At 40.3% G+C, this 17,373-nt stretch overlaps 1 protein-coding gene across 1 annotated transcript in view; it reads right to left on the reverse strand.

Moving 5' to 3' along the window:
• The window catches only part of SEMA3D (semaphorin 3D), a gene marked incomplete at its 3' end in the record, with an annotated part of 88,318 nt that overhangs the window by 20,305 nt on the left and 50,640 nt on the right, over positions 1 to 17,373 (reverse strand). Inside the window, exons 8-11 of the mRNA XM_082280618.1 lie at positions 13,298 to 13,412; positions 12,785 to 12,854; positions 11,319 to 11,463; positions 603 to 825 (exon numbers count right to left, since the gene is read on the reverse strand). Coding sequence (XP_082136744.1) covers positions 603 to 825; positions 11,319 to 11,463; positions 12,785 to 12,854; positions 13,298 to 13,412 — 553 coding nt within the window. The remainder of the gene's footprint in view (positions 1 to 602; positions 826 to 11,318; positions 11,464 to 12,784; positions 12,855 to 13,297; positions 13,413 to 17,373) is intronic.

Here is a 17,373-nt window from a genome sequence, read left to right on the forward strand (position 1 = left end):
GGGTAGCTTAACCTCTCTCTGTTCAATCCTGGTTGTCACGTTCGGAGCTATCATGTTGCTAATTTATATCTTTAAAATTAGTTGAGTGGAATTGTTGCCTTGGGCTCGATTTGAAATACTTCTTAACTGTTCAGCATCTCATGAGATAAAATACTGATGCACTACCATGTCACTACTGATAATATGAAGTACTCCTTGAAGCTATTAAGGTAATTTTTTTTTTCTTTTAATAGTTTCATTGATGTGATTCCAGCAGGAAGCCACACTACCATGGTAGTCTGTAAAGACAGGTACTGAGTGGTACTTGGAGGGTCAAGAAAGTTCAGGTACTCTGATCCCTAAATGGTTTATCACCTAGGCAGCAGGAGGCATTAACATCCCAACAGTAGTACAACCTTGAACTGAAAAATTAATTTAATTTCAGCACTTGCTTGAAAACCTGGAACCGAATCAGAAGCGCTTATATGCTTCCTGAAGCTGCATGCATAGGAAAAAGATCTTAGTCTAGAGGTTTATTCAGGTTTATTCAGGACCTCCTGGACTAAAGGTGTTCTAAAAGGATGTGGTTTGTGCACAATGATAGTGGAAGTTCTCTCTCATACCCGTTCCCAGGAAAATGACATCATATTGCCCGTCCTCTGCCATGACGTGGTCCACCACAATCTGGGTGAGACGATAGTCCGCGTTGATCTGCGTGAACACCGGGGCTCCTGTCACGGGGTAAACTGATTTGTACATCAGAGGGTGCCGTCTAATGAAGCTAATGACTTCATCAGGAAAGTCTCTGGTAGACTTTATGAGCGGGTCGTACGTTTTGCTTGGACACTAAACCAGAGAGAACAAGAAGATGAGAGGAGTTTTAGTAAAGAAGCACAAGTAGAAATCAAGTTTTCCACCATAACATTTGTAAAGGCAGTAATAATCCTATTTTTCAGTGATTCGTCTCATCCCAAAGCAGCACTTGGTCACCACCTCACTTTTTGAAAGAATTGCTTTAAAACCAGAGAAATTCTCATGATGGGCTCAGTATGGGTGCAGTGAATTCCACTTCCTTGTTCCCTGACCCACTCACAGGCAAAATATCACGTTTGGCTTTTTACACAAACACGGAGAGTGAGACCCGAGGAAAGGAGTCCTGTCATGCTCTGTAGGATTCACTTCTGGGCGCAGGTAGCAGCACAGTTGAATTTGCTGCAGGCTGCCTGGAGCAGAGCAGGTACGGGAGCAGGGGCTGCCAACAGCAAGCCTGGGCTGCCCTCCTGTGGCTGCTGCGGGAGGAGCTCACGCACTGTAAGTTCAGCATCTCAAGGTTCTTCTGCTTCTAGTATTTCTGTTCCTCTTTACAAAGCTGAGTGTCTGCCTTTGGCCTGAAATCAGAGGCCATAACTTTTCCCTGCATATGGCCTTAAATCAATTCATTTTCAGTGAACTGTACCTCCTACACATCACATATATTTTTTTCTAAGAAAAGGTGTATCCTCTAGATGTCAGACAACCCCTTTGGCTCATTATTTCTCAAAACTGACTTCCTTACTCATTCACAGAGCTGAAACTCTCGACCAGGGCCAGGGCTCAGATGCTGCAGTGTCCTTTTCTCTAGTTTTTATCAGCACAGTCTCATCCTCTTCTTGTCCAGGTAACTGCTCAAGAATTTGGTACTTCAGGCACTTCCCCGTGCTGGGGTTCACTCCCACCCCTATTTAGACCTATACTGACAAATTGGTCACTCCAGTGGTTTCTTTGGCTTACACAAAGCTGTTTCTAACACATCTTGCCTGAAGACTACCCACAAACCTAACTCTTCAACCTCCATCAGATTTTTCCTTCCGTGCCTTTCGGGGTAAGCCCAAGTACATATCTGCAAGGTGTTTAATTTTGGTGACCCATGATCTCTAATGCTCACCTATCTCTGCTTTCCTTCCCACAGCTGTTTGCATCTCTTTTATACCCGTTCTTTCACAATTAAGTCTCAAATTCAAGTCTAAGAAAATGTCTGTTTTGAACCTGGAGACATCTAGATGTGTTACTGGGGAACTACAGTCCTGGATAAGATGAACTGGGCACATTATTCCAGTTGGTGACAAACTTTCACACATAAACTACAGATTGCTTCTTTTCTAACACTACTTTTAACTACGTAATCCCTGTGTTTACTGGCAGGTGGAGCTCTAACACAGCCTGTGAAGAAAGATGCGCTCAGTTAATGCCTCTGTACTCCATGAAGAGAAAGATTCGCAGTGAAGTCGCTCTACAATCCTCCTTCATAGCAGTATTTGACAGAGAAGACTTTAGCTCATATTCCCAACTATCCAATTTGACGTGTTGAATCTATGGTGCTAGTTAAGGGCTTGTGGTTAGGATTTCTTCCACTATGTAAGGCAGAGCAGCAATTAAACACAGATTTCTGACTGAGGAAAAGCTTCACAAAAGTATCTGAGCCTACCTGTATATTCAGAAACAAGACAGGCCAGGGAAGCACAGACCAGCTGATGTTGTACATCCACATCTATCGCCACATCTGAAATGTCTGTTGTGGTCAATTCCTGGTCTACCTTGGACCCCAAACACTGCCACAGCATTGCCACAGGGAAGGTGCCACTTGGAGTGTGCTTAAACTACGGCAAAGCCCATCTTAACATCAAACAAAAGATTGACTAGGGGCCTGCACTTGAACCTGACCTCTGGTTTTAGTTAACTGAGCTGTAGCCCCAGTGATTTAAGAGTCTGCAGCCTACTTCCACTCCTTGCTTGAACTGAATTTTATGGCTATCTAGAGAGCTAACAGACTTTGTTCAAGTGTCCACTTGTTTAGTGTTGTTTCAATCTGTGAGAGTTAAGCCTCTGCAACCCCATCTTCATAAAGGATTTGAAATAGTTTATTGAAAAACATCTTAAGCCCCTGGATCACCTAATAGCTTTTGACAATTTCCCCATGGACAGTAAACCTGTGCCAATTTGAATTAAGATAAATTCCATCACGTAGTCATTTTTGTTTCACTGTACAATTCCATTTATGGCTGTGAAAGAAGCGACAAGAAAAACAAAAGGGTTCTATTGTCCTGTGATAACCACTTGAAAGACATTCCTTGAAGATACAGTCGAACACAAGTAAGAAAGAAGAAAAGGAAAGTCCTCTTGGAAAAACCAGTTCCACTGGAAACACATACTGCAGTGAGCCAATGCACAAACCTAGGGGGTTTGTGCCAGAAGTCCTGTAAGAACTTCACCCTCTGGCTTGCTGGGTATCATCTCCTACATTGTGTTTTCTGCTGTGTTTTCCAAAGTCTTTGCAAAGTTACATCCTTGAGGTGGGCTGTATTCAGCTTGGCTTTTGAAGGTAACAATATGAGTAGAATAATTTCACAAAGAAATATGACTTTGGGACAAAAAATAGACTTTGGGATAAAAAAAAGGATGTGTACCTTTAGAGGTGTTGAACAAAAGTTTGTTGGGATAAATAGAGAGAAACATGTAGTAACTTTAATTGTCTTTTGACCAAAGTTTTGCATTAATTTATTCTTTACAGGATGAGAAACAAATTCCCTTCTTCAACTTCCCAACCATGCAATAACTCTCTTCTCCCTCACGGTGGACTAGAGGTTGATTTTCCCCTGTATGTCCCTTTTCTGTGGTTCATGTTCCCGCTCACTGCTCAGAGTCACCATCTGCATCTACTGGAAATTTGTTGACTGCTCACCTATTAACAACTCAATTGCAGAAGCCCATTTCTATGCCAAAAATGGGAGTAGCACCTTCAGTCTTAAAGCTCTCCTAGATTTTTGCCAAAAATGCATCAACAGAGGAAGATGAGAGCAGTGACACCACTTAGTAAAAACCACGGGGATAAAATTTCTGGTAGTATGGAACTAAAGAGCTGCTACAGCAATCCCAAAGGCCCAAACCCTACCATGCACAATACAGGGAAATCTTCTGCAAGCTTGCATAGCTAATTTAGTAGAAACAAAAACTAAGGGTTTGATCCAGAGATCTGCTTGAGTCAACAGGGCCTTTTCCAATTATTTCAGTGGGCTTTGGATCCTATCCTAAGACAGCATGACCACCAAGAACAGCTGGGCAGGTGTGACCCTGTTATGCTTGGCCAAGGGAGCTATTTCCAGAGGCATCACTCACTGTGGCATGATGGATGGAACAGGGGAATGAAAAAGTCATTTTGGCCACCCTTTGGCAAAGTTCTCAGGCAGTTGTTTAAAGCTGTGTCCACCCATCATAGCAGAACAATTCCTGTAGGCTTGTGCTTCCTTTCCTAGCAATCAATAGGATGTAGGATGGTCAAGTGGATGAGTGAAACAACCTTTCATGTCTGAAAATATGAGTTCACATTCTGTTGCAGGTCTCATGATAGTGATACTGGTGTTCTCTGCCCAGTTCATAGCTCATTTATTCACGTCATCAGCACCAGATGCTGTCTCAGATACGTGACATCTCCCCCTGGGGACAGTAAGATACTGGCTTTTATACCAAATGTCACAGGAGTAGGTTGGCAGAGTTGTTTCATGTGGACTACAAGAGAATCTGGCTTCATGAAAGTTCTCATAACACTATCAATGTGCTCTCTCAGCACCTTCAGCTTCTGCTATAGGGTGGGATTCATCTCACCCAACCTAGATTCTTACCCTGGCTGCATGTAAACTGCATAGAGGGGGTGCCTATCTTTCTCTTTCTGACAGAGAATTCCGGACAACCAGCTCAGATTTGATGCTCCTCTTCTAGATAGCTCATATAAAAAAAATTAATTATATTAAATCAGTTAAATTAGTACTACTAGATAAGAATTTTCCAAGACACTTGTTCACCATATAATCGATTCTTCTGAGGTTGCCTTTGCTGCCATGAATGATAACTTGATAAAAATATATGTGTCAAGAAAAGAAAGATAAAACAAAACAACAAAACAAACAAATGAACACCCCCAAACCCAACAGAAACAGAGTTGGAAGTACTAAGGGCCTCTCTATGCAACTGCTGTATAAACTCTGTGGCACAAATCTTTTGAAGAATCAATAGTTACTTAAAGTTATTGAAATGCCTTCTGTGGGAGCTCAGTTTGACAATAATCACTCTGGACTAAGTCCTGATCCCAGGTGATTTACTAAGATGCCTTCTATTCCCTCACCTGTTATTTGTATCCAAATGTGGTCAGAAGGTGGTAAGTTAAGGCTAATCTTTCTCAAATAAAAGCAAATACACACTAAATTAACACCACCACAGATATGCAAGCTTCTCTCCTTTTTTTGCTTGTCTTATTAAATTTGCAGCTTAGCAGAGTGCTGGATGTGTGGATCTCACACAATGCTGAGACATACAGTGTGACTGTGTTAACATTATGTGGGAAACACGGCCAAGATTGTCAAAGGCTGGTGCCAGAAGTTGGGCTCCTAAATAAACCTCCAATTTGCCAAACTGGATAGTGCTTCACACCATCCAGGGAACTCAGTAAGAGCTGCTGGATCTAACACCTATTAAAAACTGTGGCAATTATTTGGGAATCTAGCTATTAAGGTATGTAAACACATATCTTTTTCATTAATGATGCATCTGTAGTTCACAGCAGTGCTGATGTCTACTGACAAACTAAAAAGAGAATGTTGCTCCCTGGGAACTTCAAAAGGGTTCCTATTTACAAGTGTGTTGAAAATCCCAGTTTAAAAGTGTCTTGTCACGTGTATCCTTAGACCCACTTAACACCGAGACTCAAAAGCACCCACAGGGTAGGTCAGATTATTCATACTGAGTGCAGTAGGTATCTCCTTGTTTTATAATGTCCAGGCTGGGAATCTTTATGCATTTCACAAGGAGAACTGACAACCATGCCAGCAAGTCACTCTTGTGAGCATTGGAAGTATCCAGCATGAAACATGAAAGAGTGAGATATTTCTTAAGGCTCTCCCATATCAGGGAATTAGATGTCTTAGTCTGGGCTACCCTCCTTGAGGAGGTGTCCCTCATCCCAGGAACTCCTTGCTCCTTCCTGCTGAAGGTGTTTTATTTTTCAAAGGTAATTACATCTCATCTTAGCCAAAACTTGTAAGTGTAAAGTCTTCCAGGCTCCTAATAATTTGCCTTATACAGGAACTACTTTCAATCTCTCACTTCTGTGTTAAATGGGGACCTCCAACACAGCCAATGCACTGAACTTTGTAAAGTTTATAAAGAAATGCATAAGCTGCATCCTGAGGGTTCCAGATCCACCACTGAGGACTGGTGCAAGCTGCCAAGATGCCCAGAAAGACTTTAAAAATGGGGTACTCATAGATTTATGATATTCTGTGGATTAGATGACAGCTGAGAGATGATTTTCAGGGCACAGGCACTTATGTGCCACTGGAGGTTCAACCATAAGCCATTCTGAAGGTGAAACTTCGGATCCTGAGAGGCCTAAATACTGTGTGGCTTCTTTTCTGTAGACTGATCAGAGCTGCACAATTAATTTTGTATTTGGACATACTTGCAAAAACCCTTAATGCTCCTCTACAAGTTGAGTGAGTCGTGCCAGATGGACTGAACACTCAGTAGGGAGACTTTCATAGCAACCTTGCAGCTACTCAGTGAGCCTGGAAGAGGGCAGGGGTGAAGGGAACAAATCAGGTGTGTAGGAGACAAACAAACAGAGCAAATTTTAAATGTAAAATGAAAAATGCAAAACAGTGCACATTTAAACTCACTCTTCCCCTGCAATAAAAAGCACAAACAAAACAAACAAAAAATTTAAGTCCCCTATTATTTTATTTAATGGTTTGTATCCCTGCTTGTGCAGGATTTGTTTTTGTGTTTGTCTTGAGCACTTTGTATTGCTTTTCCATTTAACGCACCTGTGTTTTTGATAGAAAAAGCTGAGAAAATTGAGCATTAATCTGAGGCTAACTGAGCCGAGACCAGCTGGGTGAGTGAACTTGACTTTGCAGGCAGCTGACCTCTCCCATGAGGAAAGGTGACAAGGTGTGCAGCATTTTGAAAGGCTGTTATGAACTGGAAGGTGATTCATGTAGGGGAGAACAGGTTGGTGAATAACAGGAGGTGTAGGAGGCTTTCCGAGGAAAATAAACCCGTAAAGTGAAACATTTCACCTAATTAAGCAGCCCCATTTTACAGTAGGGAGATCAAAGGAGAGAGGAATTGGAGGAGAAAAGAATGCAGTCTGTCCCATAAAAAATAGGCAAAAGGGGAAGGTAAGTCTAAAAATAGAAGGGAAACCTGTGCGACCCTCAATGTTTATGAACAAGCTCATTAAAGCAGCAAAACTAACCAGAAGGGAGGACAGGGGAGGCATTTTGGCAGGCAGTATTTCTCTGTGGCACAGCCAAGTCCCAGTGGGATGGACACCACATCTTAATCAGCCTGCACACTGGATTACCAGAAGAAATAAAGGAAGGGGTTTCCCTGAAGGAAGGGAGAGAAAGCAATTGAGAGAGAAAAGGATGAAGAAGGATGAAGCTGAGTCAGGGGAGGTTTAAGTCGGATATCAGAAAAAGGTTCTTCATCCAGAGGGTGGTTGGGCACAGGTTCCCCAGAGAAGTGGTCAGAGCACCAAGCCTGACAGAGCTCACGAAGCATTTGGACAATGCTCTCAGGTACATGGTGGGACTCTTGTGTGTCCTGCATAGGGCCAGGAGTTAGACTCAATGATCCAGATGGGTCTCTTCCAACTCAGTCAATTCTATGATTCTAAGATTCCATGATTACAGGAGAATCTGAGGGGTTGTAAAGTAACTTGTTTAATAAAAAGAAAACATAAAGAATTCAAGAGCCTAGGACTGTGTTCAGATCTGGAGCAGAAAGAGGTGAGACATTAAACTCTTCAAATGGACATGAGCAATGTGCTGGGCTGCTTCTTCTTGTAGCTCAGTGACTCAGGCTGCCAGATCCTTAATTTGCTCATTCAGAGCTTTGTTTTGATCTTTTCACATATCAGATCAATAAGATATGTAGACCCATCAAAAACATTTGCTGTTGCCTTGGCTAGCATTTAACAGTCCTATATTCTGCAGTAGATCAGACGGAGTGTTAATCTGCAGGTTTAAACACTGTCATTCCTCTAAAAATCTTAATGACATTTATTCACCATCAGTGAAATGAGGATGACTCCCTTGTATCCCATCAGAATTTCTAAAGGGATTGAAGCACTATGACTTGCTGTGATACTGCAATGGTTACAGCTCAATAAATAAACTAGAAAAGGTTTCTTCCTCCTAATTTACTGAAAATCTTGCTCAAATGCCTTCTGTGATTACTGGGAGGGCATTACGAAAACTCTGCTTCAGAAAGCAGAACTTCAAAGAAAGTTCTCCATGGTTTCCTTATTAATGGATAATTTCCTGAGTGAAACCCTGAGAGACTGGAAGAAAACTAAATTTTTATCTGGGGACAGCAGCAGATATACAAGTCCAATTTTTAAACAGCTAAAGCAGATAGAGCAAAAGCTCCCTTGGTTTTCAACTCATCCTTTGTGTCGGGGCTGCCTGCTTCATGCTTTTTTTCTGTCTCTTTTTATTTTCGGCTTCCACATGGAAATGGATTAGAAGCCTTGCCTCTGTTAAATTCCCGTTATTTCCACTTGCACTTTAATACCACTGAGAGAAGTTAAAGAGCTGTGTGTTCTGCAGTGTCAGTGCTGTGGAGTGTGCCAGAGGTCCCCTGTCACTGTGTCCAGGGGTGTTTTGATCAAGACGGCAGAGGGCAGCCAGAGCCTGCCACAGCTCAGGGACATGAGCAGGCAGGGGCTGCTGCTGCCTGCTCCCCACTCAACATTGTGAAGGCATGATATCATGGTCTTGTTGGGAGTTTATCTCACACACAAATTGCCACAGGAAGCATTTTGTCAAAATTTCAAAATCAAAGTAGTCACAGTCTCTATAGTGAGCAGCTTTATTTACTTAAGAGATAAAGGCAGCAGAGCAGAAAGTTAAATTAGGGTATGTAGTCTCCTGCTTCTGTATAAATGCTGAAAGAAAGTCAATGCATCTCTCAAAGCCAACCACCAAAAGAAATGTATTTCCTAGAATAGACATTTTTATACTTTGCCAGTAACTTAAAATACAGGAAGTATAGAATCAGAGCAGTGTTGGCTATGCCAACTGTAGGCAACACTTACGAGGAGCTTAAATTTCAAAAATGTTCTGGTAACTTAGAAAAGGGTAGATTATCCCTCTTTGGCTTTGTTCTGAGCATTCCTAAACCACCTCACAGTGGCCAAGAAACGATGAAATTAATCTTTAAGGAAGAGCATTTCAGCATTCACACTACAGTGTTCTTCAAGGTTCGTGCTGCTTCTTTTCCTTGCCTTTTACCACTGTTCTGCTTTTCCAGATCCCACCCTAAAACTGATCATATCCAAGTTTGGCATAGCCCATCACAAGCCAAGAGCATGGAATAAATCTACTTATTTGGATACCCTACATTAAACTACTGAGCCTGAAGTATTTTTCAGTCCAGCTCCCTAAGAGAACAGATAAAAAGCTATGCAGCAATACGTTTACCTAATCCAGATAGCAAGTATTATAGACACCTTTCTTCTGACAATTTTCTTCAGTAAATCCACTTCCCTTCAGTCCTTGGTCAGACAAACTCCTACAGAAATCCACTGACCATGAAGGTTTGGAGAACTTTAAAGAAACTATTTTCTCACAGCAGTTACCGGGTGCTTAAAGGAAGCCTTGGAGAGCTAAGGGTTGGCTTATGGAAAACATTTGTTACTCTTTCAGCTTTCCAACCTTTACAATACTTGCAACCATGGATATTCAAATCAATGCTAAAGATCAGCACTGACATGCTTCAGCATGGCATGTTTCCTTCCTTGTGAATCCCAGCTCAACCATGTGATGGCTAATACACTCAAAAATGCTATGAGCTTATGAGCCGTCTATCTGTGCAGAGTGTTCATCCTTATGGGGCACTCTGAGTTTTTCGAGAGAGTTATTTTAATCTCTTTAGATGCCATGGGACCAGCTATTGTTCTTGCTGGCACCATTTTTGTAGCTAAAATTAAATTCATCTGAACTTCCTTACCAGCTGCAGAGTTACACACAATTTAAAAAAGAAAAAAAAAGCATCTTCTTTTGGGGTGCAGTATGTATTTTGCATGACAGAGAGATGCGTAAGCCTGCAATGCCTAAATTGCCCCAATAAGCTTTGACTTGCTCCATCAGGGCTGATATCCTGGGCAGGCCAAATCAGTCTCTGAGCTGTCCTGGCCTTTGGAGAGAGAGCAGCTCTGAGGCTCATCCTCAGCTGAGAGAAGGGAATCAGCACTTGGGGCCTGACCTGCAGAACCCTGGGACCACCACGTTCAACAAACATCATGAGCTTGTTGAGTCCAATGGAAAGACGAAGAAAACACAGAGATACAAGGAAATGTGTGAAAAGATGGACTAAATTAACCAGATAATGTGGCTTGAGGCAAAGGTTACACCAGCGCTGAGGTCAGAGAAATAGTGCAGAAATGGCCAGATGGCCTCTAGGCCACATCTGACGTTGACAGCTCCCTGCTGGCTGCCTGATACTTGTTCATTGAATACCTGACCAAGAGACTGTAGAGCTATTCCAGATAAAATTGTTGCTTTTACATTCTACGTACAAAGAGTTGCTTAAAGTTGTGATGATGTTTTTAAAGTTGATGTATTTTTTGAAAATACCATTTCTTCCTTGCCTGTAATGTCGGCCTGTGCTTTTCCAAATACTGAGACAGAAGTGGGAAAAAAACTTCAATAATTTCTAAGTTTTCCTCCTTATTTTGGCCTTTTACAGTTGAGGTCTAAGAGACTGGGATTAAAAGTACTTCCAGATACAAAATTTCTCTTTTCTTCCTGTCACTTATTTTTTATCACATAAAATGTCCAGCAATTACCTCCTTATTTTACTTTACACACAACACATGCACAAGCACACATAAGAGAACCAATGACAGTATCTCAATGATTTTAACAGACACGAAGACAACAAGAAATACAAATAAAAAACCTCATGATAACACTGTATAAAGAAACGCCTTTGGCTTTTTATGAAGTATTGATGCCTTAGAGGTGATTCCAACAGACAGAAATATAGCTGTACAGTAGGAGACCACAATATGAGAGACAATCAGGAACTAGTCTGGACACAATGTTATCTCAGAGACATGGAAAAATGTATATTTATATACCTACAAGGTAGGTAGAAGTCTGGGCTGTCAACAGAAGGGGAAGAGTTGAGAGGATAATTTGAAACATCCTGAGCGGAAAATATAAATTACCAGCCCGGGGAGGGGTGTGAAGCATGATTGCTTTTGAGTAAAAATAGAGGTCTGTAATTAAGGAGACACTTACTGTGCCAGGCCTGGGGTAGGGGATGCGACCTTCGTACTGCACCCAGCGGTGATCCGCGCTCTCCTTGTGGGCGTAGGGGCCGTTGAACACGGCCCTGATCTCGGCCATGCTGTACACACACACTGCAGAGCCCTTAAACACGGAGCTGCAACAGAAGATTCACTGATGTGCACGCTGCAAACACCTCCTTGGTGCTTCAGCCAGGGAATTAATGAATTACAGAGTCTGATGGGGTTTGGATCAATCCTACACCTGGCGGTTGATGCAAGTGCTGCTAAGCAACGATGTGTACAGGTCTGATAACTACAGATATTTAATGTCACTCTTGTTAACAGTTTTAAACTTTGCTCAGTTGAAACCTGGATTGGCCTTTGGGATTACTTGATAGAGTGTCATTTTTTTCTAGTGGCTGACAGTTTCCAGCTATCATTTACTATCTCTTTTGATTAGAAGTTTATCCAAATGAAGGACATTGTGTTCACATCTGGAAGTCCAAATATTAGTGGTATTATTGGTGAGGTCCCTGAGAATTAAAAATTGCATTGGAAAGACAACAAAACAAGACATAAAAATAAACACTTATTTTTTATTAATTTTTCCTTTTTTTTAATGTATTTTTCTAAAAAAATCCAAAATATTTCAGTTTTCAAAAGAACACCATGCCAGGTTGCTGTGTAGCATGTACTTTAGTTACTTCCAAACCACTTCATTTATTGTGCAATATTTACTTCAATTTTAAGTATTTTCTGTGGTTATATATTCTAGGGAGCTACTGTGGTAACTGTTTCTGAATTAAGGAGTGCCTTGGCAATTCCTCATTGCACTCATACCGGTCAGCATTTGGCTAGTCATTATTTACACCTAATTCAAAGGTTTGGGAGACAAAAGAAAAGATTATTAATTTTCTTCCGACAATTCTATAGAGTACCTCACTATTGATCTGAAAGGTCATTAATTAATTAGTGCATCCCCTTGAGATAAAGTTGGGTTATTCTTTCATTAACTCTGGACTATAAAATCACTTAACTATCAGTTTAGAGAGTAATTTTGTATCAGGAAACAGCAGATGTCAAGGTGTTGCTTACAGAAATGAGGCTTCATGACAACAATTTGCCTAAAATAGCAACTACTGGTTGCTCAATAAATATGATAGAAATTTATAAATTCAACTGGATGAGGCTGAAATAATCTAGCATGTTTTTGATTGTTACATTTTCATTACTTTTTACAATCATTTTCAAAAGCTAGGCACAGGAAAGTTTAGGGACATAATTCATTATTTCCAGTTCTGAAAAATATTGTCCTTAGTGACCACAGCCCTGACATTGGATGCCTTATTCCAGCAATTCCTAACTGCTCTGAATCAGGATCTAGTCTAGAAGACCTCAGTATATACAAAAGTGTAAAAGTCCTGAGTAAGATCTTCATCCTTTGTTTCCACAGGCAAACATGATCCTAACACATACCTTGTTGTAGTGAAGACTCCGTACACAAGAGGGTTCCTCTCATCTCTTGTAGAAAGTAAGAAGATATCTTCTGCAATGAGAAAAATATACTTGGGTTTTTTTTTTTTTAGTTAAACATCCATGGACTATTTCTGCATTTATCCTTTATAATTTGGAAATTTGTAAAATTATAACAAGGCTTTAGTTTTGTTTGAATTTTAATTTCTGCCACATGAATTTGTGCTAATATTCCGAAATGTGTTCATTCACAGATATTCTGGGTTTTATACAGAATCAGATTTTCACTTCCCAGCTTTTGGAGGGAAAGGGAAAAACACCATAATTCTGATCAGACCAATATCAATTATCATCAGGGACTTCTGATAAAAGTCAGAGGCATTACTAGCCCTGTTTGGAAGAGGAGTAGAATCAGAACAAGACACTATACTTCTACAAACCAGACAGGGAAAAAAAACCCAACAAAAGCAGGCATTACTAAAGTTAAAATAGACCATTAAAAATAAATCAACTTACGCAGCTCATCGAAATGTGTGTCTGCCCCTTCAGGACCAGGTATGGAACACACAAGCCTGGCTTTCAGAAAAGTTGTCCACTTGTTTATTAGGCTTCTTTGCCCTCCCATATCATTCTAACAAAAATAAAATTAAATACTTGAATATTAAACAAATAAGAGCTTTAAAATGTAACAGCACAGTATGGACTGTGCTTCTTCTGTCTGATTCTACAGTTTGCTCTTACCACAAACATCAAAATATTTTTCATTTTCTTCTTCCTAAGAGAGTGTAGGACACTTTCTCTTAGTAGCTTCTGTAGTCACTTATCTGCTCCAAGAGTGGGCGACTCAAATTTCCTAATTATACCCAAATCTGATTGCAAAGTTCCTTCACCACCTTTTTAACTGGAATGCTGTGTGAAAACATGGATATATCACATGATTTCTTGCTCCTTGTGAAGCTATTTTTTACAATCAGTTGTTCTTCAAAATTCTTTACAAACCAAATAATAGAACAGAACGTTTTGGATAGATTTCTCAAAAAAAACCCCTATATTCATCAGCAGCTTACAATGTAAATACTGCACTTTGTGTACATAGTACATATCAAAATGCATTCCAGGCAAAACCAGTTATATTATTTTAATAATTGTCATTATGGAAATATCAGTCTATACTCCAACAACAGGGATTTTTTTTTTTAATTTCTTTTACTATGGGCTTCCCAAACATAAGCATACTTGCCCAAGTTTCCTTTAGTCACTGGAGAAAGAAAAAATCCATAAAGGGTAACTTGAAATTGGAATTATCTTTCTGAAGGGTAAGTGTCCTTCTACTGACTTGGATCAGTAGATAGGAATGGATGGTAGATGATTTAAGTTTTAAGAAGCCAAACTAGGAGTTTGCTCATGTACTTCTTCCAGTGACTACATGAAGGATCCTGCTGGTTCCAAACAGCAGAACTATTTAGGTTCTGCAGAGTTATTTAGGCCCCAAAATTCTTCATCCTCAAAACGGTAAGGGCAATGATATACCAGCAGGAACCAAGAATTGAAACACTTAAAAGAAATGTTATCACCAGCAGTAGTCTCCCAGCTGTAGGTTCTGAATTAGCCCAGGAAGGTGCCTGTGCCTTTCAGTTATAAACTCTGAAGCTTAGGGGATCTGTGCTGTACGTTTAAGGACCTCAAATTCAGCCATAAATATTCAGCCCCCTCAGGTTCATTTGGAGAAATCACTATTTTGTTAATTCAGTTTGCAATCTGAAGGTATAGAACCAGCCTCAGTAGGAAACATCGGGTGGTGGAAATTACATGTCATCACCACAGACTGTGTTTTGGCCCTTCAGGGCTGTATCATACATACTACAGGCATTCAGAAAGTTGGCTTTAAGTGCTGAAATCACTTCAGAAGGACTAACACTTCTCTTGTAATGCACTCTAACTGCCTTTCCTTTTCATGTACCTGCTACTTTCAAATAGATTAGCTCAGTTGGAAATGATTCCTGTTAATATAAGGCCTTTGGAACTCCTGCTCTTACAAGAATTGCTGCCTCCTCTCTTGATTTCCTGAGGTTCTGCCAAGCCTGAAGCTTTGCATCTACCCAGCAGATTTATTACAAAGGTGTCAAAATTAGCAGCCTGAAGCCAATAGCCAAAAAAACCTCTGCATGTGTGTGTTCTGTTCAAAGGAGGAGCAAACAAACTTTGCAGTGCAGTTAAAACCAAACAATTAAAAAGATGGAACAAAGAATCTTAAAAAGCAAGGAGTATAAAGCTTTTTCTTCCTCTCACAATTGGGACTAGCTAAGCAAATCTCACATTGCAGAGCTTCCACTTTGATTTCTGGTGGGTGCAATGCAGCGTCACAGGAGATGAGCTGTCGAACTATCTGACCAGCAAATAGGAAGAAAGCATGGAGCAAGTGATGGGGCTGGAATGGAAAAACGATCCTTATCTAGGTCCTACTCCTGTCACTACAGGCATTCAGCTTCTGCAAGAGATGGGAAGATATGTACTTGTGTTTTACCAACCTTAAGTTGTGATCCCACATAGCACTCTCACAAATGCTTATTTTAAACGTATCAGTAGTTCCAGTGAGTTAGAGCATTATGAACCAAAAAACACTGTGCTCAAAGAAAGCAATCCTAGCAAGTGCTATGTGCTGTAAAGTATAAAATTCCATTGGATTTAAGATGTATCCATATTTCCTTGCTCTCAAGCCAGGACATGATGTTAACCATGTTATTTGAATTTAAGAGACATTATAACAGGCATTCACTCGGTGTGTTCTACATATCCAAAAGCTGCTGAAGTAACACTGTACAGTTTATAATGGAGCTGGGGGGATTCAGTGACCAGTCAGCATTCCAAGAGCTACCAAGTCCTTCTGAAGCCAGAGAGTGACAAATTTATGGTGCAGATAGACTGAAAAGACCTTTCACTGATTTAGCCAGTTGCACATATAATACGCTGACATATCCTTCAACATGCTTCTTCCTACTGCCATGGCTGAGCAAAATAATAAGCACATTTTACTAGGAAGATATTTTTGTTTGTGGTTTTGGGACTTTTGGGGGATTTTTGTGATGAATAGCCATATAGTACTCTTCAATTCTATAAGTCATCTCTGATTAAAACAATGTCTTGTCTTTCCTACAATGTGCCCACGATTCATTGAGATTGACTGAGAAAGTGCAGGAACAAAGAAAGGCCATGATGATTTTATCTACACACAGAATTAGTTCAGCTCAGACCAAGGAGGTTTAGAAACTATAAATAGTACAGGCATGTCTTTGCTCCTGGAGTCTCAAGTAGTACTATCTTACTAATTTCTGTAAATGTCTATTTTTTTAAGAAAGAGCACTCCTCCCTTCCTCATACTATTTTTTGGTGCATATTAGGTCAGTCTTTGACCCATCTTGAGGCTTCAGGTGCTGAAGAACATGCAGTTGCTCTCCTTTCCTTCAGACCATGTTGACGTGGACTCATTCACTTTGCAATCTCCACTCTGGTGTAGATTCCTTGGACCCTCATCATTCCTGATTATTGGCCTCTGAGAGGCTGCCCAAAGGAAATACTGGCCCAAGTTATTTTTGAGACTGGGCTGCTACAGAAAGAAGACAGTCTCTTTTGTCAAAGACATTATTTAATAGTCTCAGTCTGGAATGAATTACTGATGTGCTCCAATATTTTGAACTGTTTGTAGGGCAGGACATAAATACAATAGGATGTACAGGCTGGGTAGTCAGTGGATTAGAAGAAATGCATGGAAGAGTGAAAATCACCACAGTAAAGTCCAGTTAGTGCACAGGTGAACAGAAATAAGGATTAAACACAAAGTCATAGAATCCTAAGAAGCCCATTGAGCTGATTTAGCAAAGGTTTGCCTCAAGCCAGTTTAAGTAATTAACTGGATGTACTGAAATTATTTTTGTCAAGAGATATGGTCTGAATACAAAGAACTCTAAATATTTCAGGGAGATTGGACAAGGAGACAAGATAAATTTGAGTGCTGAGAGAAGGGGAAGGCAGCATGAGCAAGCCTTTCATTCCAATAATATGGCTAATCTTGTAACAGCCAACCAGCCTCAAGTATCTGAAATCTTATCTCCCAAAATATCACTTCTAAGCACACTGGATTAGCTGTGTTGACTATAAACTTTGTTACCGGACAGATGAAGGCACTTAGGACTGCATATTTCATTTTGAATATAAATAACTCTTTAATTAGCACTTACTGCTTTGTAATCTCACAAGCTGTAACAAATACCAACACTTCTGCCTGAAATACCTTCTTTTTAACAGGAAGAAGTGCCTGTAAAATCTTGGTTACTTGTGTTTGCCTGAGCTAGAAATGTAGATAATTGCCAACTAGAAGGGGGGCTGTTCAATCTGTCACCTGTTGAGGAAATATTATCCCAAAATATCACAAAGATTTAAAACCAGAAATTACTTAGATAAATGGGGAAGTAATCCAATATGACTTTAATAAATCAGGCAGACTCTTATTTACAGAAATCCGAAAATTTAATCCCTTTTAAATGAGGTGGTTGCAAAAAACAATTTGTTGGAGTGAGAAATCAGGCTTCTACCAA

Source organism: Coloeus monedula (assembly GCF_965178545.1).
Source record: "Coloeus monedula genome assembly, chromosome: 4".
Lineage (NCBI taxonomy): Eukaryota > Metazoa > Chordata > Aves > Passeriformes > Corvidae > Coloeus > Coloeus monedula.